Here is a 24,906-nt window from a genome sequence, read left to right as displayed (position 1 = left end):
TAATTAGAAAATATATTTTCACAGGGTGAATCAGGAAAAGATGGCGTACTAGGAGAGTCTGGAGGTGATGGTCCGGAGGTAAAATACATATGGCTTATTAATGCTATCCTTCCAACAAAATTAGATCCCCAATATTAGGAAGAGTTACTTTAGCCAGAGTGGGTTATTCTAGGGTCTAAGTTTCTCTAGCTTACTAGAATGGGTAAAATTCGAGTGAAACTACACTGTAATCTGAGCACCAACAAACCAAAAAAAGATATTTCATTAATTTTTAATATTCAAAGCAAACTTCCCCACCTATCCGTGTTTTCAAGGTTTATTTTGTTGAGAACAATTTTGTTGAAAAACAGCCACCTAGCATTGCTGACCATGGCCATCTTACATAGTTACATAGTTAATTTGGTTAAAAAAGACACAGGTCCATCCAGTTCAACCAACCAATCTTGAGTAGGGGCAGATGATTCATGTAGTATTTACATCCAGGAGTACATCTTCACTTAGCTCAGGCATGCAGGCAGGAGGGTGTACTTGGCTGAGAAAGCCCCTCCTCCCCCCCTGGGATATATCACATCATTTGGCAAGGCCTGGAAACCAAAAAGTACCTGAACTATTTAGTAATGCTAGCAGTTTAAGGAATAAACATAGTTAATGTTGATTGACAGAGTGAAGTTCTGCTTTTAGTTGACTCACCGTCTGATCTGCATAAATTGTCTTTAGTACAGAAACACTCCAATAACCATCCACAAAAACAGAAAGCCTGTTTAAGCAGACTGGTTGTGTTGTGAAAATACAGCCCCTATTCTGCCCCCTGACCTATATAAAAAGCAAAAACTTGTAAGAGCTATGTCTGTTGCATAAAATGCGTCTTTGATTTCAAACTCAATGAGTTATGAAATAATATAGGTAAGCATTTGGTCATATAATCTATGCTGCAGTGTAGGATCAGAGTTCATGCAAGCTTGATTGGTCTTCTGCACCTGAACATCAGTCTCTAATACCCTTCAGATGAATTCATGTAACAATGCCTAGACCTCTGGCCATTTTACCAAGCAGCCATGAGCAATAATTTTGCCAACAGGTAAAATTTGGTAGAGGCTAAAGGTAGAGTTTGGCTTTAAGTCACCAAGCAAGTTGTTATGCTCTGAAAACTACAGAACGTTCAATAGGCAAATGTGGGTCACGTTCTTCCAAAAACTAGTAATTTACATTAAACTACATATTCTTTAACTTGTTCGAAGATGAAAGTTTCATTACACGTTTTAATTTTTTTGTGAAGGGTCCACAAGGCCGCAGAGGACCTCCTGGATTAAAGGTGAGCCTGTTCTATATACTAGTGAGCACCCATTTGCTTCATTTATACCTAGAAAGACATTGTAAATATTTCTAGAGGTACATTTTTGTGAATGGATTTAATGTTTATTTTATATTTTTTTATTATTATACTTAGTTTGTGTTTGATTTTAAGCACATGTGTCATAAAACATAAGCATTCAATGTTTTATTTTGCTTTGCTTGGCAAAGGTTTGATTGCCATCGAGGATTTGTGCAGGTTCAGCACATACGTAGGTTCAAAGAAACATACTTTACACAGAATTGTGAGCCAAGTAGAGTAATGCTGCCTGGCATGGATGAGTCACATCACATGGAGCTGTGAAGGCGAGGTGCTGGAAAGCTAGTGCTGATTTGTGGAACGTCATTCCTAATTCAAGTTGATGCTCTTCATCCAACTGCTGTATGCCAAGGAGAGGAAACCTTCAAATCATTACTTAAATAATGTTTTACTTTTAAATTTGCTGTGGCTGATGTCACTGTGTAATAGTATTATACTGTGTATAGATAATAACAAATTGAAAGGCTCTTTTTGTAATATAAATGAATAAATATATACTATATATAGATAGATAGATAGATAGATAGATAGATAGATAGTGTGTATATATATATATTATTTTTATACAGGATTTATATAGTGCCAACAGTTTGCTCAGCGCTTTACAAAGTAAAGGGAAACTATACCGTAACAATACAGTGCAATACAAGAGGGTTAGTAGGGCCCTGCTCCTTGGAGCTTACAATCTGATATATGTATATATATATATATATATATATACATATATGTTTGTACAGTATATACATAATATTTGATATTACTAAACAAAACTTTAATTTGTTAATGTTCTTTAAAGTCCTTTAAGATAATTAAGTGTTATTATCTAAGTGTGGTTCAGCTCACGCAATTTGTTTCGTTGCAAATCCAAATTTGTACACAAGTTTGGTTATTCGGGGATTCAGATATATCCTAATCTCCAAATAACAGCAGTAACAAATTTCAACAACTCCGAAATAAATAAAAATGAAACAAAAATGGATTAATGAATAGCTGGTTGTTAAGGAGCGGGCAGGCGGTCAGCTGCCACGTCTGTAACAACCATGACTCATGTGCTGTCAGTGGGATTCCCTGCTGAGAGCAGAATGTGAACAAAAGAAAAGCCAAGGTTAAAAAATAGGAGAAACAAAGTGTAGTAGTCACAGAAAGCAGTAGTAGTAGCAGCAATAGAAAGAGTGAAAAAATATAAAGGGAGCTTGCAAGTAAAAAGAAAGTGAAAAGAAATAGTAAAAAAAATTATAAATACTACTCACCAGTTAATGTTACTAGCTCTGTATATTGCACAGTATGCCTCTAATCTAGACGTTTGTAAGATTTCTGTTGGGTTATTGCATGTATGAAAACATGCAGAAAAGAGAAACTTCAATGAATAGACCTCAGCACAACATATTTTTATAGAACTATTTCAAAAACATTGCTGTTATCAGCAACATGAAGATGCTAGCTTTCATTTTGCAACCTTTGAATTTTTAGGTTATTAGTATAAAAATCTGAACCTTCATTTTAAGGCCTTGTTTGATTTGTAGAATGAACGTGGAATTCTTGGACTAAAGGGGAACTTGGGAGAAAATGGACTTCGAGGCATACAGGTATATTATTGGAATCAAACGTATTTCATCTAAATGAGGTCTATAAAGTCTGGACAACTTTCCATTTACTGTATATAATTAATTGTATGGTATTAAATGCATTTATGCATTAATCATATTTGATTATAAAAAAAACCTTGACATGCAAATTACTACATTTCAGATGACAATATACAGTAGATGGAGTAATGCATATATAAATATCATTAGAAATTTCATATACCGCCATTCCTGGTGCCCACCTGATTTCCTTCTGGTCTCTGCACATATCTAATTAAATATTATATAATGATCAAAAGATTACTATAACTATTGTTTTTTTTAACCTATGTTTTAGGTACTGTGTTGCAGATATTACGCGCATTGACTTGTACTGTATGAAAGTCAGAAATAAATGTATGATGTCACATTAAATGTATATTTTATGGTAGACATTTAGCAAAGTTTACACAGCTGGGATTTGTAACTTTATTTTATATATAACGTATCTTAATTCTGACATTTTTATTTTTAGGGGCTCAAAGGCTTGCCTGGTCTACCAGGACCACAAGGACAGCAAGGATTACCAGGACCTCAGGTATATTATTTAATATTTTTATTAGAATAAGTATTAACCTCCCTAGCGGTATGATTCTTTCCGATTTTTGGTGCTGAAAGCGGTACCATTATTTTGCATGGAAATATGTAGTTTTTTTATTGTAGGCTGTAATATTTAGGAATAACTCACTGAAATCTGTCTGAACAAGAGTCTAGTAAACATCCCGGGGATGATAAAATTTTAAACACAAAATCATAAATTATAATTTAATAAATAATCATAAAAAATAATAATATAATATTAATACATTTAATTCAATAATATAATCAAACCAAAAACACTGAAATTTGAAATATAGCGCCAAGTTCGCACATCGCTGAGCAAAGTCGCAGAATTGTTTTCAGTGTCTGATGATGAATTTCCCCACGAATCATTATCACTCAATTCTGCAAGTAGTTCTGATTTACTATCGCTGTTCTCTAGCTGATCTAAACCGCTTTTGACCTAAAGGGACACTTTTTGGACGTCATGGACGTTTCTCAGTTTCCAGGCAGAAAGAACAGACAAAATGCAGGCAGGGCGCCGGACAAAGCACTAGGGACAAAATGTATGTGAAATTGGTTGAGACAGCAATGTTTTACTATGTAAAATGTAAAAAAAAAAAAAATGTCATTTTTTAAAATTTTTAAATGTCCCGCCGCCGGCGGCTGCGCCCGTACGTCCCGACGTCACAGGGACAGGACACAGAAGCCGGATGCCGGCATCGGCCGGAGGAGATGGCCGGGGACGCTGCAGGGGACACATCGCGGGAGCGCAGGGTAAGGTAAGGGAAGAACAAATGCCGGAGCAGTGCTGCATGGTATTCCCGAGTGTAGCTCGGGGTTACCGCTTTTGGTACTGAGGGTTACCGCTTTTGGTACTGAAATGTTACCCCGAGCTACACTCGGGAATACCGCCAGGGAGGTTAAGCAGAGTTTGCTAATAGTTAAAAGCAAAATAAAACAAATGACATACTGCCTATGAAGAAATCTGTGACTACCATTCACATATCATTTTCTAGATACTCAAACCACCAGTAACCTGTAGCCTCCCTGGCGGTATTCCCGAGTGTAGCGCGGGGTAAAGTTTCAGTACCACAAGCGGTAACCCCGAGCTACACTCGGGCTTACCATGCGGCGCTGTTCCGCGATCCCTCGATCACTTACCTTGTCCTGCGCTCCCGCGATGTCCCTCCTGCAGTGTCCCTGGCAATGTAATCCGGCGGATGCCGGCATCTGTCATCTTGGTTCCGTCCCCTGCAACGTCGGGACGTACGGGGACGGAACTGGTGGGAAATTTGAAAATGACAAAAAGTGTCATTCACTAAATACACTAAAATCACATAGTATAACATTACTGTATCAAACCATTTCACATACATTTTATCCCGAGTGCTTTGTCCTGTGCCCTGCCTACATTTTTACCGTTCTTTCTGCGTGGAAACTGAGAAATGTCCATGGCGTCCAAAAAGTATCCCTTTAGGTCAAAATCGGTTTTAGACCAGCTAGAGAACAGCGATAGTAAATCAGAACTACTTGCAGAATTGAGTGATAATGATTCGTGGGGAAATTTGTCATCAGACACTGAAAACGATTTTGCGACTTTGCTCAGTGATGTGCGAACTTTGTGCTCTATTTCAAATTTCAGTGTTTTTGGTTTGATTATATTACTGAATTAAATTTATTATTATTATATAATTATTTTTTTGATTATTTATTAAATTATAATTTATGATTTCGTGTTTCAAGTTTTATCATACCCGGGATGTTTACTAGACTCTTGTTCGGACAGATTTCAGTGAGTTATTCCTAAGAATTACAGGTCTACAATAAAAAAAATACATATTTCCATGCAAAAAAATGTACCGCTTTGAGCACAGAAATATGGACATAATCAGACTGCTAGGGTGGTTAAGTAATTTGTAATTGGAGGATAAATTTCACCAAATATAAGATCTAGCAAGATGTACAACAGACATTGGTAGTTTTTTCAACCACACCATAAATTATCATAGTCTGTAGAGTACATAAAGATGTACCAGGCTTTCCACATGTTGTGGAAATGGTCCGTGTTGTCTGTAACACTGGCAAGAGACTCCTCTATGTCACATAGTATATTACCTTTGTGAAGCTGATCTTTAACTATCGGGGTGTAAGTTGACTTCCAATGAAGAGGAATCAGTGATTTGGCTGCGTCAATCAGGTGATTCACTAAAGAGCGTTTGTATTTTCTCAAAGACAACAGCAAGATATGTATAAGACAGCATTCAGGTGCCAGCTCTATTTCTGTTTCCATGACCTTATAAAGGAGAGCCATTAACATTGTTTTATTATTTTAGATCTATTATTTTTCCCTTACTTAACAGGGTGACAAAGCTGGTCATTCTGCAGTGAAATTGCACAGAATTGTCACCATGTGGCTAGAGTACTCTAAAATGGGCATGTAGCTTGGACTATCCATAATCAACAAACAAATTACAGTGGCTATAAACCTGTACATATACCCATGACTAGCATTTGGTGATACGGAGACTAAACTAATCCTCCTACATAAGTTGTACCTGTTTATCTGTAGCAATTTCTTCTGTAAATCAATCTAACAAACTCATAGAGAAAAGGATTTCTCCTTTGATCTAGGAGCAGAGATCAGGGATATATATGTCCGTTTATGAACCAATGATCTCTGCTCAGTTCTCCGGAATTCTCGGAGAACACAGTTCTCCTGTGAATGCCATTTATGAAGCGGTGTAGATCAGTTCTCTGAACGAAGGGAGAACGGTCTACAAACGCTGGAAAATGGCTGCTTTTACTATAATCTCGCAAGATTACAGTAAAAGATCAGTTTACTAAGCAGAGGTAAATTATCGCTGCTTAGTTTTCGGTTCCTCCGATTCTCCAGCTCTGGGCTGGAGAATCTGGAGGGAGAACACAGATCTCCAGTGAAGGGCTGAACATGTTCTCCGCTGATCTCCTGAGTGTCATAAACTGTGAATGACCAGAGAATAGCTGTGATCTTCTGAATCGCAACTATTCTCTGTGTCATAAACGGACACCATGAAGTCTTCACAGAGTCTTAGTCCTCATGCACACTAGACATTTTTAAAGCTGCTGTTTTTGGCTTTTGACGTTTTTTTCTACAGCCAGTAAACTCCCCAGCATGTTATCCTATGTGTCCATGCACACATTGGCTGTAATCAACGTTTTTGGCAGGGGCGTTTTTTGGCTGGAAAAAAACCCCAGAACTAGTGGGTTTCTAGAGGAGTTTTTTAGCTGTAAAAATGCTCTAATGCTGAAAAACATTGCAAAATGCGGTAAAACATGGTAAAATGGCACAAACCGGTGTTTTTGAACTTTTTTGACTAAAAAAAAAAATTTAAAAAAAAATTATTTTTTGGGTCAAGAAAACTCTAAAAAACTCAAACGTGAAAAAAAGCAAAAAAAAGTGGCAAAATACAGCTAAACACTAATACCAAAAACGCTAAAAAACGCTGAAAAACATGTTTTTAACGTGACTTTCCACAACTAACATTACCAGCATTATTAAAACGCCCTGTGTGCATGGAGCCTAACTGTGAATATGATTCACAGGCTGAGTGCTGAAGCTAACACCCCATTACCTTTTTAACTCTTGGTGTCAAGCTGCCATACCTTAGTCATGCTGATAACAGAAGAACAAGACATCAGAGATAAATGACACTCAGAGCTATGGAGAGAGACGAGTACACAGTATAGAAGGATGTGTTTTTTTCATATTTCATGTCTGACGTTTACAACCACTTTAAAGCCCCACTGCAGCTAACATGTAAGCACTAACAGCACGTGTTCCTTTTTAAAAAAAAATAGGTTTTAAACTACAAGAATAAAAGCTAACGGTTTTAAGTGTTAAATGGTTTTTCTCAACCCAACAGCCACTTTGACTGCTTGATCTGTAGGCAAATGTGGAAAAATATAAATAAATGCATGTGAAATAAAACGGAATGTATATACGACATATTATCATTACAGGTATTAACCAAATACAGTTACCAGAATGCCAGATTGTTTTTGTTGTAGTGGTTCTTTAAGTCCAAAAAATTTAGTGCAGGATTTATCCACAGTATATCAACAACAAAAAAAAAAATTTGAAAACTCATTACAAACCTTCTGCATTGAAATACTGGGAAAGTAGTATGTTATCACCCGACACTTAAAAAAAGGCATTCACGTTTGTGGGTTATTTTTAATTTATTACAGGTACTTTTGATCTTACATGAAAAGACTTCACTTGTCATTACTATAAATATCAATTAGGGTCACTATAGTGTTTACCAGGTAATCAAGTCATCCTTTCACCATATAATACCCCCCTGGAGTCTAATTACCATCAATAAATACTTCTAGTATGATCAAATCACATTCTTTATCATCAGTAAACATGTAAACAATGTACCCTTTGGAATGTCTAATTAGATAAACAGGCTATTCCTCAATACCAAGGTGACCTTGCATTAACATAGCAAAGAGTTCTTTTGATGTGTAAAGTGGTCTTGTCACTGGGGCCTGTCCAAGAATGAACAGTATTTGTTTCAATATTATATATATATATATATATAATTATTTTACACACAATATACTTCACTTATATATCTCCATCAATTTACACAGCACTTTACATGTATTGTACATTCACATTAGTTCCTAACCCTCAAGGAGCATTCAACCTAAGGTCCCTAACTCACATTCATACATACACATACTAGGCCAATTTAGACAGAAGCCAATTAACCTACCAGCATGTCTTTGGAGTGTGGAGGAAAACCGGAGTACCCGGAGGAAACCCACGCATTCACAGGTAGAGCATGCAAACTCCAGGCAGGTAGCACCGTGGTTGGGATTTTGCTGCCCATGGTTTGGCCATTAATGCATAAAGTGCTTAAACATTTGTAGTTTTTTCAAATATATCAGTTCCAAGGGTATAAGTAGAGTGAATGATTACCACATCCCAATAATATTATGTATCAACATACACATATATAACTGTTAAAATCCAGCATTTATTTTTACAATTCAACCAAACATCAGGTTTATTGATTAAAATAAAATAAAAAACCAAGACAGTAAAAACATACAAAACATCTAACCCTTATGAACACAAACCCTATGGGTACAGACCTATCTACAGCATATCATACATTTTTTTTATCCAACCCGGGAGCAATCATAACTAAAGTTACCTGGATCCAGGATAGACATATACATTGAATATTACAAAATGTCATTGGCTGTGGAGTAGTTCTAAGATCTCAATGCATTTCGCTACATGCACGGAATGAGAAAATGATACATGTGAGCAATGAATATATTATCATAGTCTTGCATAAGATACCCAGAAATTATGACATGGAGCTCCATTGTATATATTGCAAAACTATCACGGGCCCACAATTATAAGGATTACTGATATTTACCATTACATTAACATAAAACGAGTGAACATTTTACACTTAAGACAGCTGAAGTTTCTGCTGGAAAGGATTACTTTACTGACTGATTACACTTGTTGCATGGAAATGCTGTTAAAACAATACTTGTCAATTTGTTTATTATCCAGACATGTCCTTATTTTTTTAGGGAACACCTGGTGCTGTGGGTGCTCCTGGGGGCCCTGGCAGTCAAGGACCTAAGGGTCAAAAGGTAAGTTGTTTCTAAAAGTGTGCTTTTTAGATTTTACCACCGGACAAATACTAAATTTGCATATGGAACCAGAATTAAAAAGTTGTTAAAGTTTTCACTTGGCTTTTATGGCAACTGTTTACCTGGAAAATATTTTCTTTATGCATTTATTTATTGATTCTGTTTGTGTCCAATATGCTGTACAGTGTTCCAAATGAACAAATTAAACCAGCGCTCAAATCTTCATGCAAACTAGGATAACTGAAACTGTCATTCATAGAGGTGCAGCCCTTAAAGATCGGGAAATCTTGAGACTGGTGAACAAAAGCAAAACAGGACGCACTCTCTTCGTGCATTAACGTAGTAAATCAAGAATTTATTAGGAAGCATAAAAATGCATACTCACAAACCAAACGGGGATAAAAACAGACAAGAAGAGTCCATAATGACATAAGGGTCTACCGTCATTTTAGACTGTCATTATGGACTCTTCTTGTCTGTTTTTATCCTCCTTTGGTTTGTGAGTATGCATTTTTATGCTTCCTAAAAAATTCTTAATTCACGAAGAGAGTGTGCCCTGTTTTGCTTTTGTTCATGCAATATAGTGTGTTTGAAAAAGAATGAACCAATTCCAAATAGTTATATTTAACCCCTTGGCGCCAGTGCCTCCTGGCCCTTTAAGGGTTTCAGAAGCCGGGAGGCGGGTAGGGTTTTAGGGTCATGTGACTGCCGTGATTCGCCGTCACGGTGGCCACATAATCGGGAAAGGTCCCGATCGAAAGAGGAGATCAGGACCTTTCCGTGAGTACTGGACATGTGTGCTGGGAGCGCACAAGGTGCGCGCTCTCAGCACATATGTTTTTCTTAATTGCACGCAAATGTGTGGCCGCTAGGCGTCTAGGACCAGACGCCAAGAGGCCGCACATTTACGTGCAGCCGGCGTGAAAAGGTTAATAGTGAAAATGTGTTACAGTTACATACATTACAAACTATTAAGTAAGTCTTCAAGTTTCACTTCCCATGTTATAAAAGCTCTATGTGTCCTCCACCTGCTTCATGGATAACATCAAGACAATAGCTGAATTCATCCCCAACACATCTGAGAGGGTCTTCTTCCATAGAAGTTACTGCAGCCGTGATTCTGTTTTTGAGCTCATCCAAGAGAGTGGGCAATGATGGAATATAAACACGTTGTTTTACATATTCCCACAAGACAAAGTCGCAGGTTGTAATATCTGGAGATGTTGGGGGCCTAGAGTGTAGTGCCAAGTCTTGCGGTCCCGTGCAACCTATCCAACATTGAGGCAATGTTTAATTTAGAAACCGACAAACTAGGTTGTGCCATTGTAGCGGTACTCTATCTTGCGGAGTCTTCAATAAGTTGTGGGAAAAGTCCTTCAGCATTTCAAGATAGGAATGTCCCATAACAGTGTTTTCCTCAAAAAAGAAAAGGCCATACATTTTTGTAAAGGAAACCACACAAAACACATACATTTTTGGTGAATCATGCTCATGCTGTACAAGTTTGTGTGGTTTCTCAAGACCCCATGTGTAGACAATGTGACGTGAAACTTTTCCGCTTAGGTGAAACATTGTTTCTTCACTAAAAAGCAACCGTGGTAAGAATATGTCGTCCTCCATGTCGTCTAAGAGCATATGACAGAAATTTAAACATTTTCTTCTGTCACTTTCATGAAGAGCTTGCACCATTTGCTATCGGTATGGCCTCAGAAACAAATATCCTCTTAACACATGCCAAATAGTTGTATGAGGAATTGCAAGTTCTCTGCTAGCATGACGAGCGGACTTGTGCAGGCTTAGCTGAAAAGCCTCTTGAATTTGTTGCACATTTTCCTCTGAAGTGCATGGTCACCCTGGATTTTTCCCCTTACATAAACACCCTTACATTGGAGAACACAAAATGCCTTCGGTTGCACAGATGCCATCTTGTTAACAACTGAGGTTATCATCTATTTGGCTGCAAGTAGTGGTATCTAGCAGCCGTCATTTGAAATTCTAGGCCACTCCCATTCAAGTAGTACAGGTTATATATACACTGTATGTTGAAATGCGTTATTATTACAAAATATATGAAAAATATTTTTAAAAATACATTTCAAATATACTGTATGTCGTTGAAAATATATATTTTTAAAAATATATATTTTTTAAATATATTCTTGAGATTTTTTTTAACATATATAAAACTAATTTCAACATATTGTATTTTTAAAGACATACAGTATATTTGAAATAATTGAAATATATTTTGAAATATATTGAATATGGCCAAAATTTTAGTATTTCAAATATATATTAATATATTTAGGAAGAATATGTTTAAAATATATTTCAAATATATTTTTCTTCCATATGGGATGATAACTTTAGTCTGATGTATGAAACTACGGGGTCAATTTCCAAAAGGTAAATATAGTGTTCACTTTGCAAGGGATGTTGCACTTTGCAAGTGCATTTTCCACAGAGTTAATGGAATGAGGTGAAGTTCTGTTTATTTCCATCATCCAATCATGTGCAAAAAAAATGTGCCGTTTTTTTCCTTGCATGTGTCTGGGTATTCTGTGCACAGTAAAATTTCATCACATTCACTAAGTTCTGAGGAAAATTTCTTGCAAAGTGAACAGCCTATTTACCTTTAGTTGCCCATCCCAGAGCTTTAAACATGAGACTCCCATAGATGTAGATAGGAGAAACAGGAGTTGAAAGCCAAAACTGTTCTTGTTCAGCATCAATGCAGTCTACTACTATTAGTCTATTTGAAGCAATTTATTAGCCAGTTCTTCAAGATGGTTGGGCCTTATTAATGTCCTAGGCAATGTTATAGCTTTCAGAAAAGTTCCAAGTCCTTTGACATAAATAGTAACTGCTACTTCCTTTTAAATATAGGGAGAACCAGGTGACATCGGAGAAAATGGTGAAATGGGGATTTCAGGACGTCGAGGTTTGCCAGTGAGTTTTATTCTGTGATATTGTAATTCTTTGCTTTTGTGAAATTTTGGTAGGTGCAGCTTTGCTTTTTATTTTAATGTACTTTTGCTTTTTATTTTAAAAAACAATAAAAAGTGGCACAGAGCAACCAACTAAAAAATAAGTACTGTATTTTCCGGCGTATAAGACGACTGGGCGTATAAGATGACCCCCTACTTTTCCTGTTAAAATGTAGTGTTTGGGCTATACTCGCCTTATAAGACTACCCCTCTTCCAATGCACACCAGTGGGAAGAATCGTGCCCCATCATTGGTGTCAGTGGGAGGAATAGTGTCCCATAATTGGTATTAGTGGGAGGAATAGTGCCCCATCATTGGTGTCAGAGCAACGAATCGTGCCCCATCATTGGTGTCAGTGGGAGGAATAGCACCCCATCATTGGTGTCAGTGGGAGGAATAGTGCCCCATCATTGGTATCAGTGGCAGGAATAGTGCCCCATCATTAGTATCAGTGGGGGGAATAGTGCCCCATCTTTGGTGTCAGTGGGTGGAATCGTGCCCCATCATTGGTGTCAGTGGAGGAATAGTGTCCCAACATTGGTGTCAGTGGGAGGAATAGTGTCCCAACATTGGTGTCAGTGGGAGGAATAGTATCCCATCATTGGTGTCAGTGGGGGGTGGAGGAATAGTGCCCCATCATTGGTGTCAGTGGGGAGGGGAGGAATAGTGCCCCATCATTGGTGTCAGTGGGGGGGGAGGAATAGCGCCCATCGTTGGTGTCAGTGGGGGGGAGGAAAAGTGCTCCATCATTGGTGTCAGTGGGAGGAATAATGCCCCAATGATGGGGCACTATTCCTCCCACTGACACCAATGACACTTGCTGACCCCTGTTCCAGTATGGTGCTGCTGCAGCCAGCATATGTGGTTGCAGCAGCACCTCAGCACGGCACACTTACCAGACGCTCCTTCACTCGATTCTCGCGGAGCCGCTCGGCTCCGCCTCCTCGCCGGTGATTGGCCGCCTGTGTGCCTGGCGGCCAATCACCGGTGAGGAGGCGGAGCCGAGCAGCCGTGCAAACATCCAGTAGCCGAACCGAATGAAGGAGCAGCCGCGCTTCCTGGACCGGATCGTCGTGGGACCGGAGCCAGGTAAGAAACAGCAGCCCCTGCCCACCCCTGTACTTAGTGTCCCTTGGAAGGGGGGGGCAGCGGCCGCCCCCCTAAAAAGTGTCAGAATGCCGTATACCGGCGTATAAGACGACCCCCAACTTTTGAGAAGATTTTCAAGGGGTAAAAAGTCGTCTTATACGCCGGAAAATATTATATTTTATTGCACTGACCTTTGATATGTGAAACTTCATTGGATTTCCCAGTCGACTACAAATAAACATCATTCCCTATTAACTAGATTTAGATTAAAATGTACCTGCACATTCACTGATTCCCTAATAATTTAGATGTATGTTTATAAAGCAGTGAATGTTACATTCATCAAACATTCACTGCAGATGTAGTGTATCTTCCTGGTGCATGGGTTTTAAATTATAGAGATTGAGGCACCTTCAAGGAATGCTTGGGGATTAATACATTCTTGGCTATTTAAAAGTGTTTGATGAAAATGATCTTATGAAATGTGCTAATATTTTAATTATTCATTTATATGTGCAGGCACATTTGCTCATTACATATACTTGTTTGTAGTGAAACACGATGGTTGTACATCATCATTCCCTCAGACAAGGCAAGTCTGTGAGTTGGCCTACTCATCAAAAATGAGGCACTCACTAGGGCTGATGTACTAAAGGAGATTAGAATCTTTATTTAAAAAAATTGTGTGAGTATTCACTTCAATTATCCCAGGCAACTGATTGTGTATTCAAAGAAATCGGGGGTTTTGTTTTCACATGACTCAATTATTGATGTGAATTTTCATACATTTGAGTGAAGTTTCAAATTCAACCCCCTTTAGAAATTTAGCCTTACTGAGTGGATGATGTTTTATCTCAGCTGTCAAAAGATTCCTCTAGTGGCTAGTATACAAATCTTTATTTATACAAATCTTCATTTATTAATGTAGCAAAAATATGAAAGAGAAAACCAGTTGCTTTAGCCTTTTAATCATACTTATCTTTCTTTCACTTCCCCACCACTTCATCCAATGTTGTGTCTGAAAATGAATCTATACTTTAATCATTTATGTACCTTCCTTTTTTTTTGTTTTTTTGTTTTTTGCTGATGACAGTCTTAGAACATATAGAAAACTTTATTTATAAGTAATTTGTTTTGTTGTAAAATCATTTTTTTTATTTTTTCAAATGTATAATATTACAACAAGCAGTGTAATATTAATAAAAATACAAGAAATAAGAAGAGATCAGAAGTTGTCTAATTAAAATAACAAATTAAAACAGAAAAAAGCAACAAGAAGCAATGGTCACTTGGCAATTTCAGGTCATTAATGCATTTTCCGAGTCAAAAGCAGAGTAGTAAAATATTAAATTTGTGATACAATAGGAGGCTAATACTACAGTTACGCTAATTTGTTAATATTCATTTTTATTTATATTTTTACAGTAAATATATATTCTTCCCAACAAATATGAGAAAACAAATCATGCAACATATCTCATTTATAAAAACTAGTGCAAACACACAAGTTTGTTTAGCCCACAACCAGGATCACCTTTAACCAATCAAATTGTAGATGTCTTTTATTGCTATACACTAGAACTACAACCTTCACTCTGTAATGTTGCACATGTACAACCCAGCCATACTAAAGTTGGCTATACACTGTTAGAATTTTGTTTGAAAAGTTTTTTTCTCAAAAGATCATTTCTTAGTGATCATTTCTTAGGGTCAAACTGATGTCCGTTTTTGACTTTAGTGATGAGAAGCTGGATGGAAAATGTTTCTCCTACAAATGCATTTCTAACAGTATGAGTTTTATTTCAGGCAATTGCATTAATTTTAAAATTGAATATCTAGAGCACATGAAAATTTTGAAGCACTTTTGAACAACATTTGCCAAATCTCTGTAGATGGAATGTACAGATGGAATTTACTCATGAGATTTTTGTACAAACAGCAAAATCTATCAGTGTATGGTCAGCTTTACAGTATTCAGTCAGGCTGTTGCATTCTGCAGAGCCGCTGCTTGAGCCAGCTACCTGTGGTCTATATCTAGCTCCACTGACATCTGTTACTAGAGTAAACGCATAGAAAATATGGGTAAATGTGAGCGCCTAAAGGTACTGGGTAAGCAAGATAATGAGTGATGGAAAAAATGAATAAAAAAGCAGCCAAGCACAAGGTGACCAAGCATAACCTCCAATAAATGAAACAAGATAAAGTGCGGCGCTAACATCATAGAAATAGTCTATAGATGAATCAACATAAAATGGACATAAACATCAATCGCTGATGAAAGTTCATAAAGTGAGTAAAGTGCTCAAAAAATCATGCGTCTTCCTGGGCCAGGTGGTTGTGCATACAAGTGTATAAGCAATGCGCACTCACCATAAAGCGCATGTAAATGCGCATTAGTAATGATTTGATGTCATCTAATGGTCATCATGGGTCTTTCATCTATGGGTGGATGGATTCTGGATTCGTCAATATCAGGATCTTCCAGAGTTCCCTTTTATGGGATAGGTGGGTGCAGTCCTCTGTGTCTAGTGGAGGCTCCCTCTCTGGATGTTAGGATCGCTGTGAATTAAAAAACTCCTATTTGTCAAGTAAGTGGCAACCCCAATCCTTGCTCCTGTGGCAGAGCTCATCTTGTTTCACTAGAGTAAACGCGTTCTACCACAGAAAATTCTTGCTGAATAACATCTTTATACATTAAAGTGGACCTACGGCTATTTTACCGCGATTTGTGTGTGTTTTTCCGTGTTTTCATACAGCGTTTTTGAGCTTTGGCGTTTTTTTTATTAGCCAAAAGAGAAAAATATCATCTATTGCATCATTTTTTGCTAGGTTTTTCTGCTTCAGCTTTACCATCAGCTTATATTTCTTTTTTAATTATTATAATGAATGTATTATTTTATTATTATTAAATTATTAATAATTGTATTAATTATTTTATGTATTTATTGTTTTTTGTTAGGGTGATGATGATGATGATGATGATGATAATAATAATAATAATAAAAAATGAATAAATACATGTTAAATAAATACACAAGTAAATAAAAATAATCATAAATAAATGCTATGTAATAATAAATAAATAACAATTAACCCCTCACCCTTAAAAATATATTACATCATCATAATTATTATTATTATTATTAATAATAATAATAATAATAATAATAAAAACCTAAACCCAAACAAAAATACAATAATAATAATAATAATAATAAAATCTCATAAACATTCTATTTTATTTTTACGTTTCCCATTCATTAACCCTGCATTGGCCTATTTCCTCAAAAAAAGGGATGTAAGAAGGAAAAAGCTTAGACATAAAGCTGGGGTTTTGTTACACTAAATATGAAAATGTTCCGTCCTAGAGACACTTCTATAAATCTGACCAGCAGTCAATATGGTAGTTTAACATATGTACAAAAACAAATAATATGGCCTGATGCATGTACCTATGTAAGTAGAATAATTCAAACTGTACAGACACAAATTAGGCAAGTGTGTTTTCTACAATACAAATTACAGCTTAATATATTAAATACACTACTGAAAAAAATAAGCAAAAGCAGGATAGTATATAAGCTACTCAAATAGGCCAGAGGGCAGTTTTTTGTCGAAGATTTCCTAAAGCTATAGTGATGATGCACGAGAAAATGTTTATGTGAGGCTACCCAGACCATAAACGAGAGGAAGGGGCTTTTTTCACCAGCTGGTATGGAAGTAGTTGAAGTGCCAAGCTGGCATACTGGCGCTGGCCACATAGGAAGTTTGGAAACAATTTTTTTCTTCCATTACAGCAAAATTCTGGCATAGGAAGCAGCGGCGTACCTAGAAAATCTGGCACCCAGGGCTGATTTTAAAAATATAAAAACAACTGAAAGAATAAAGCTGCAGGTGTGGCCAATTGTGCTAACAATGGAAGGGGTTTAAAGGGCCATGGTTACAGTACAAATTTCAACCAATGGCCAAATCTCCCCCAAGTATAAATCCCCCCCACTAAGCCCCTGAATCCTCTCTCTCAGCACACCACCTCAATGTAGACCCCCTTTCCAGCTCAACCCCTCAATACAGCCACCCCTCCATTACAAACACAAACCTTCCCCTTCTGGCCTAACCTGACCTTCTGGCCTTCTGGCTAACAACATGGCATATGGAATGAGGTGGTGTGGAATAGGGAATATACAACATGGCATACACAGTGGGGTAGTGTGCCATAGAAAACATACAGCGTGGCATAAGGTGGAGTGAAATAGGAATCTTACAGCATGGCATATGGAATGAGGAGGTGTGGAATAGGACACATAAAGTATGTCATGTGGAAGGAGACAGTGTGGAATATAAAAGATACAGCATAGCATACAGTATAAGGCGGCTTGGAATAGGAAATGTACAGTATGGCATATGCAATGAAGTGGTGTGAAAGAGGAAACATACAGCGCAGAATATAGTGTACTAAATATTTTTATACCTTAATAGAATGATCCCTTCCATATTCAAACCTCCATCAGTGTGAACCCGCATTGATTGCAGTGACACCAAAACCAATCAGGGATAAGGAGAGGTGTTTGCCTCTTTAGTTAACCAGTTCCCGACCGCGCTATAGCCAAAAGATGGCTACAGCGTGGTTTGCTAGTTCTGGGAGGGCTTCCATGGGGGTCCTCTCAGAACTGTGCCCCTTCCGCATGCCCCCTTGGGGTGTGCACTGCACGCGATCTGTGATCGCTGTGTCCTTCGGACACAGCTGATCACATGACTAAGGAACGGGTCAATCACAGCTGCTTTTACCATGTGACCAGCTGTGTCCAATCTCAGCTGATCACCGAGGAAATAGGAAATGCTGGTTATTAGTGTGAGGAGAGGAGAGCCGATAAGCGACATTTCGCAGGGGGACATCTAAACTGATCATCAGGGCACTGATCATCAGTGTCCTAGTGATCAGTGTAGCCCCATTAGTGTGGCAAATAGTGCCCTTCAGTGCCTATCAGTCCATCAGGGGCTGACTGACAACTCATGGGGCCCCCGGGCAATAGGGGATCATGGGGCTCCTGTGTCCTTGCCCAAACTCAAAAAAGCCTATGGAAAAGGAACCAGGGGCATCTCATGGGGCCCCCTACTGACCCCGGGCCCTCGGGCAGTGCCTGAGTTTCCAAATGGTCAGTCCGCCCCTGAATGTTAGTATCCAGTTATATTCTGTGTATCTAAGAAATAATCCAGGCTTTTTTTGAAGCAATCCACTGAGCTGGCCAGAACCAACTCTTGTGGGAGTCTATTCCACATTTTCACAGCTCTCACTGTGAAGAAACCTTTCCGTGTTTGGAGTTTAAATTTATTTTCCTCCAGACGTAAATAGTGCCCCCTTGTCCTCTGTGATGACCTCAAGGTGAATAGCTCTACACCGAGTTCACCATATGAACCACTGATGTATTTGTACATGTTGATCATATTGCCCCTTAAATCTCCTCTTTTCTACTGTCTCTTTGTGACTGACAGGGCATAGATGGCATTGACGGATATGGTGCTCCTGGTAAAAAAGGAGAGAAGGTGAGTTGTTTAAATCTACTTAAAACATCTTCAAGCAACCAGCTTTGTTTTTTCTAATGCTTTATTTTTTGAGCTGTACTGTTGTATAGCTGTAATGGTAGAGGCTTTGTAAGCATTCACATTTCATCATCTCTTTTCTCCTGCTGTATTGCGCAAACCCTGAGATTTAGTATTCACATCCATAAAAATCCCAGTAAGACATTAACTTTTAGTGATGGACATGCATTTTGATACATTCACAAATGTATACTATAGTCCAACACACATCATTTGGTTTTCCACCATAAAAGAAGTGTCTTGCTGGTCAGTTTTCATAAAAAAAACTATGATTTTAAGAATTGTGTTGGCATAACTCTGCATAATGGTTAAAGTGAACATGATCTCAAAAAAAGAACATTTTCTATCCTATAGGGAACATTTAGAAATGTAAATTCATGCCTAAGCAGTACCCTAAAAAAGTCACTTTGTATTTAAAATTCATCTTTAAAATTAGAATTAAACCATGAGTGTGCCTAAGTATAATATGACTTGAGCCTCTTAGCTGTTTATCCACATCATCTGAAGCCGTGCCGTCTCTCATTGCTAGAGATTTGGTGATGTCACTACTGTACCGCTCACCATTTTCCTTGCTGTAAAGCTGGACCTTGGAACATACAGTGCAAAGTTCTCCCAGCTTCTGCGTTATTTATTCTGTGGATTTGTGGTCCCTCTGCTGCTGTTTTTTAATATTACCCAGCCAGTCACCACAGGGGCAACTCTAGCAACAGTGAGCCAACGTTGAATACTGCTGACAAACCCTTTGTCCTCTGTTTGCCTTTTCTGGGTACAGCTTCCACAGTTTAGGTCCTCTATAAGATCCCTAATTTTAAAGGAATAAACTGTAAAATGTGTGAATGCTTTATATCTTTTTATCACTAACCCAAACTATCCATTTTCAGGGTCACCTGGGATTCCCTGGCTACCCTGGACCTCAGGTATAAAATACATCTCATCCTACTGTCTCTTTCTTGTCTATTTCAAACATTATTTAACATAAAAATATAATAAGTAAATAAGTATGTGATATATTTATAATGTATTGTAATATAATTTAATTTCAAAGTTAGCTAGGCTGAGTTAAGGGAATAAACAAGACGATATGAGTACTATACCAGTACTATACATTTCTAATCAATGTGCTAGATTTACTATAACGCAGCATACTGTATATTTTGCTCAGAAAAAAAGCATAATGTTTAATGGTATGCAATATACACCAAGGACCTATTTTTTGCTGCCAACATCAGTGTTACAGTACCTCTAGGATGCAGATCTGTACTTCCAGGGGGCCTGATCCATCCTGTCTATGTGCAGATTGTCACGAGCATGTTGCATCATGACCTTTTTCCCATGACTGGTTGCATGCATAAATATGTGTTGTTGGCGTTAAATTGCTTTGGCGTGGGTCCCTGATGTTGGGCATGCACACATGTCACTGATGGTATTTAAACCCCTTCCCTTACAAACGGCGTAAGCCATTTTATCTGTACATCTTACTTGTTATAATAAAGAAAATCATTTGGGAAGACGAGTAGCCGGGTTTTCAAATCATAATCCTGAGCCCTCCCTTATGGTGGCCACTGCTGTGACTTCTAACCAACTTCCTTGTTCGTAACATGATTCCTGATTCATGTCTTGCTCGGTATTGGTCAGGGCAGTCTGACTCTGCCATTATCTCCTGCTCTAGTTGCTGACTCTTTCCTGTTTTGTTCTCACTTACCACCTGTCTCACCCTATACAGAGACACTAACTACTCTTGCCTTGTCGCCTACTTTGAGCTCTGCTTGAACACTGAGCACTATTGCCTGCCACCTGAGGGCCACAACCTGGAAAAATATGCCAGACAAAGTTGCCCATAGACCACTAGGTTCATCGTTCCTTGCAAGGTGCTCTCGTAAAGACCAAGGTGTAGCTTCAACTTCATGCCTCGGGTGAGCACGCATTACCTACAAGGGGGGATCCTGTATTAGCAAGTCATACCTATGATGTTGGCTGTTGGAGACTGTTTGCCACTCAGTGAACTATGCCAACAGATCTCTTGGTTTAGAATTTTAGTACAAGACGTTAAAAGAGGTCACTTCTAGCTTGAAGACTGCATAAAATCCCTGATGATCCTGATGACTTACACATTCGGTTCTTCAGTGGTTTCCATCACATTTTTGCCTCTCACCATAACCAAAGGTGCCTCTTCTTGACCAATTTTCCCAGGATTGCAATTACTTTGGAGTCTTCCTCAATTCCTGTCTTCTTTTTTTCTCATTGGACCCCAGTTTAGGTCCTCTTCAATACAGACACCCCTCAGTCCAGATACTTTCAGTACAGACCCCCCTTAGTAAAACCCCTCTCAGTATAGACACCCCACAGTACAGCCCCCCTATACAGACATTCCTCAGTAAAGACCTCCCCAGTACAGACCATTTCAGTACAGACCCTCCCAGTACAGAACCTCCTCAGTACAGACACCCCTTTGTAAACAGACCCCATCAAGTACAAATTGTTCTGTCCCCACATGAAGGCGAATGAAGGTATAACTAATAATGGCTGTGTAACTTCCTACCTTCGTATCCAAGCAGTGGAGCAGACCGGACCGGCAGATGTTCAGGTTAGATGGATCCAAACATATACACAGGAATGAAATCAGCGTGGGTTTATTTGGTCCAAATACAGCGACAAACAGTGATACAATACTGTAAGGTAGTAGAGGTATTCATGCTGTCCTGTAATATCTTTCCTGAGGCTAACTGCTGGTCAAAAACTGATGCCTTCACAAGCCCAAGGTATTGAATGTCCTGTCACACAGCTATATAGCAGATAAAATGGCTGCAGGAAGTGACCAGAACCAAGGCTTGCCTAAAACCACACCCAGCAGAGAAAACACTTACTAGCTATAACAGAGGCATGCAGCATGCAAATTCTGGCCAGCAGATGGCAGCAACAGATCAAGACATAGAAACAAACATGGTGAAATAAGAATTGGTAATACAATGCACAGTTAAAAAAACAAATATGAGGGGAACAGCACACTCCCCGTCTGAAATTCCATAAGGGATTTCACTATGACGAATGTCCATAAAATATAGAACAACCTGTAACAAAGAACATGTTTTCCGCCAAGTGATCTTGAATGGATTTGGTGTCTATGTTCAGTTCTCTACAGGCTCCAATGAAGTTGCTTCCACGGTCAGACCTCAACTGTTTCACTGGTCCTCTGATTGCGAAGAACCGTCTTAAGGCATTAATAAGGCTGGATGTGTCCATGGATTCTATGACCTCTAAGTGAACGGCTCGCACACTCATGCAAGTAAATAGTACAGCCCAACGCTTACTGTTTGCATGACCGCCACGGGTCCTGCGTGCGGACACCATCCATGGCCCGAAGACGTCTAGGCCAACGTAGGTGAAAGGCGGCTCTGTACATAGTCTGTCCGCAGGCAAATCAGCCATTTGTTGGTGTAGTTGTTTTCCTCTAGCTTTGCGACAGTGAACACAGTCATGCAATACTTGGGCCACACGTCTTTTCATACCTATAATCCAAAGGCCAGCAGACCGTAATTTGCCCTCAGTGATTTGCCTGCCCTGATGTTCAGTCTTTTTGTGGTAGTGTCGGATCAGCAAGACGGTGATATGGTGTTTGCTGGGAATGATGAGAGGATTTTGTTCTGCAACTCCTAGGTGGGCTTGATTCAAACGACCACCAACTCTGAGCAAGCCAAAACTGTCAATAACTGGATTTAAGTTGGCAAGAGGGCTTTTTATTGGAATCTGCTGTTTGTTGTATAAGCACTTCCATTCTACATTGAATTCCTCTTGTTGGACGTGACGTATTATGAGGGACTCACTATGAGAGATGTTCTCCGCAGAGAAGGGTTTATGGCAGACGTGCCAACCGTGACAATCCTTATCTTCGTGAGTATTGTGATAACATTTCGCAATGTGCACTAACCTTGCGATAGTCCTGACGAGTCTCATCCAACTGGAGAAACGTTCAAAGCGCTGGTTACCGAGGCTGGAGGTTTGCTTTGTTCCAGTGACCAATACACTGACTTCAGCGCGGATTTCTGGATCATTATCCGGATCCTGGATGCTGAAAACTTCCTGTACACATTCGTCCGCCTGTCTTAGCAGAAACTCCGGACCTGTAAGCCAAGTAGAGTTAGTAAAGGAACCTACAGATATAGGTCTAGTGGCATGATCTGCTGGATTAAGTTCGGATGGTACATAGTACCATTGTTCAGGTTTGGAGGACCTCCTGATTCTCTCTATGCGGTTACTGACGTACACATAAAATCGTCTCGTCTGATTGTAGATGTAACCTAAAACGACCTTACTGTCCGTGTAATACTGAACTTCATCTATGTTGACACCTAGTTCTTCTTGTATGAAGTCTGCAATCTCCACTGCTAACACAGTCCCACAGAGTTCAAGTCTGGGAATAGTATGATCAGGCTTGGGAGCTAACTTAGCCTTACCAAAGACGAATCCAACGTGATTTTGCTTGTTGGGTTCTGTGACTTTTCAGATAGGCGACCGCTGCTATGGCCTCTGTGGAGGCATCCGAGAACACGTGGAGTTCCTTCTTTACGCTAGAAGTAAGTGAGTTTTTAATATAGCATCTTGGGATGTGGATCTCATCCAAAGCACACAAAGATCGCTTCCAGGCTTCCCATTTTTGCTCCTTATCAGAGGGAAGTGGGGTATCCCAATCCTTGATGGTTTCAGAAAGCTGTCTCAGTAGGGATTTACCTTGTATGGCGATGGGCGCTACAAATCCCAGCGGATCAAATAGGCTGTTTACCACTGATAGGACACCACGTTTTGTGTATGGCTTGTCTGCACAACTTATTTGAAAACCAAAGGAGTCAGCCGAGAGATCCCATCTGAGGCCCAAGCTCCTCTGCACAGGTGGACTGTCCAGTCCCAGGTTAATGTCTTTGAATCCAGGTGCATGATCACCTCGCTCGAAGGCTCTCATTACGGTTAGGCTGTTTGAAGCAATTTTGTGTAGTCTAAGTTTAGCTTGGTACAACATATTTTGAGTCCTTTTGAGCAGATCGATAGCTTCTTCAGTTGGTAGCGATTTGAGCCCGTCATCCACGTAGAAGTCTTTTTCCACAAAGTCTTTGGCATCTGTACCGTATTCAGATTCCCCCTCTATTGCAGTTCTCCGAAGGCCATACGTCGCTACGGCTGGTGAAGGGCTGTTTCCAAACACATGTACCCTCATACGATACTCCATCATCTCTGCGTTGGTGTCATTGTCCTTGTACCACAGAAACCTGAGGAAATTCCGGTGGTCCTCTTGGACTACAAAACAATGGAACATCTGTTCAATGTCAGCAGTGATGGCGACAAGCTCTTTCCTGAATCTCATCAGCACTCCGACTAGGTTATTAGTCAGATTAGGACCTGTGAGAAGAATATCGTTAAGAGATACACCTTGATGTTTGGCGCTTGAATCAAAGACAACCCTAATTTGATTAGGTTTTCGTGGATGATATACTCCAAATGAAGGCAAGTACCAGCATTCGTCGTTCTTCCTTAAGGATGGAGCTGGTTCTGCATGGTTGTTACGGAATATTTTATCCATAAAGGCAACAATGTGTTCTCTCATTTCAGGCTTGCTGTTCATGGTACGCTGAAGAGAGTTAAATCTAGACAGAGCTTGTTCCCGCTTGTTCGGGAGTCTTACCCTGTTAGCTCGGAAGGGTAATGGAGAAACCCAGTGATTGGTTTCGTCTTTAAAGAACTCACTGTCCATTATCTTGACAAATTCTCTGTCCTCTACTGACAAGGCTACTTTATCGTCGTCCTTGGTTGTATGAAAGACTGATCTCCCCAAGTTGTCGGCGAAGAGGGGAGTAATGACGTCAGGTAGTTGTACGAGGCTTGGAGACTTCTCTCTCACCTCATAGTGATGAGGACACGGCTTAATGCAAGTTGTGCGTCCATCTGCACGCACGTACGTTTTGAAGGAGTCAATTCCTGGTTGATCTAAGCATACATTTCCTATGATTACCCATCCCAA

General features: G+C 39.2%; 1 protein-coding gene across 1 annotated transcript in view; it reads left to right on the top strand.

The window, feature by feature from the left end:
- Window positions 1-24,906, top strand: part of LOC149447777 (collagen alpha-4(VI) chain-like) — a 194,016-nt gene that overhangs the window by 104,275 nt on the left and 64,835 nt on the right. The window contains exons 21-28 of the mRNA XM_089652063.1: window positions 25-78; window positions 1,277-1,312; window positions 2,914-2,976; window positions 3,491-3,553; window positions 9,163-9,225; window positions 12,112-12,174; window positions 18,792-18,842; window positions 19,781-19,816. Of these exons, the coding sequence (XP_089508189.1) occupies window positions 25-78; window positions 1,277-1,312; window positions 2,914-2,976; window positions 3,491-3,553; window positions 9,163-9,225; window positions 12,112-12,174; window positions 18,792-18,842; window positions 19,781-19,816 (429 nt within the window). The remainder of the gene's footprint in view (window positions 1-24; window positions 79-1,276; window positions 1,313-2,913; window positions 2,977-3,490; window positions 3,554-9,162; window positions 9,226-12,111; window positions 12,175-18,791; window positions 18,843-19,780; window positions 19,817-24,906) is intronic.

Source organism: Staurois parvus, unplaced genomic scaffold (genome assembly GCF_062004578.1).
Source record: "Staurois parvus isolate SC_StPar_1 unplaced genomic scaffold, SC_StPar_1.0 ptg000670l, whole genome shotgun sequence".
Lineage (NCBI taxonomy): Eukaryota > Metazoa > Chordata > Amphibia > Anura > Ranidae > Staurois > Staurois parvus.
Note: the sequence above shows the minus strand (reverse complement) of the source record. Positions and strands in the feature narration are given on the sequence as shown.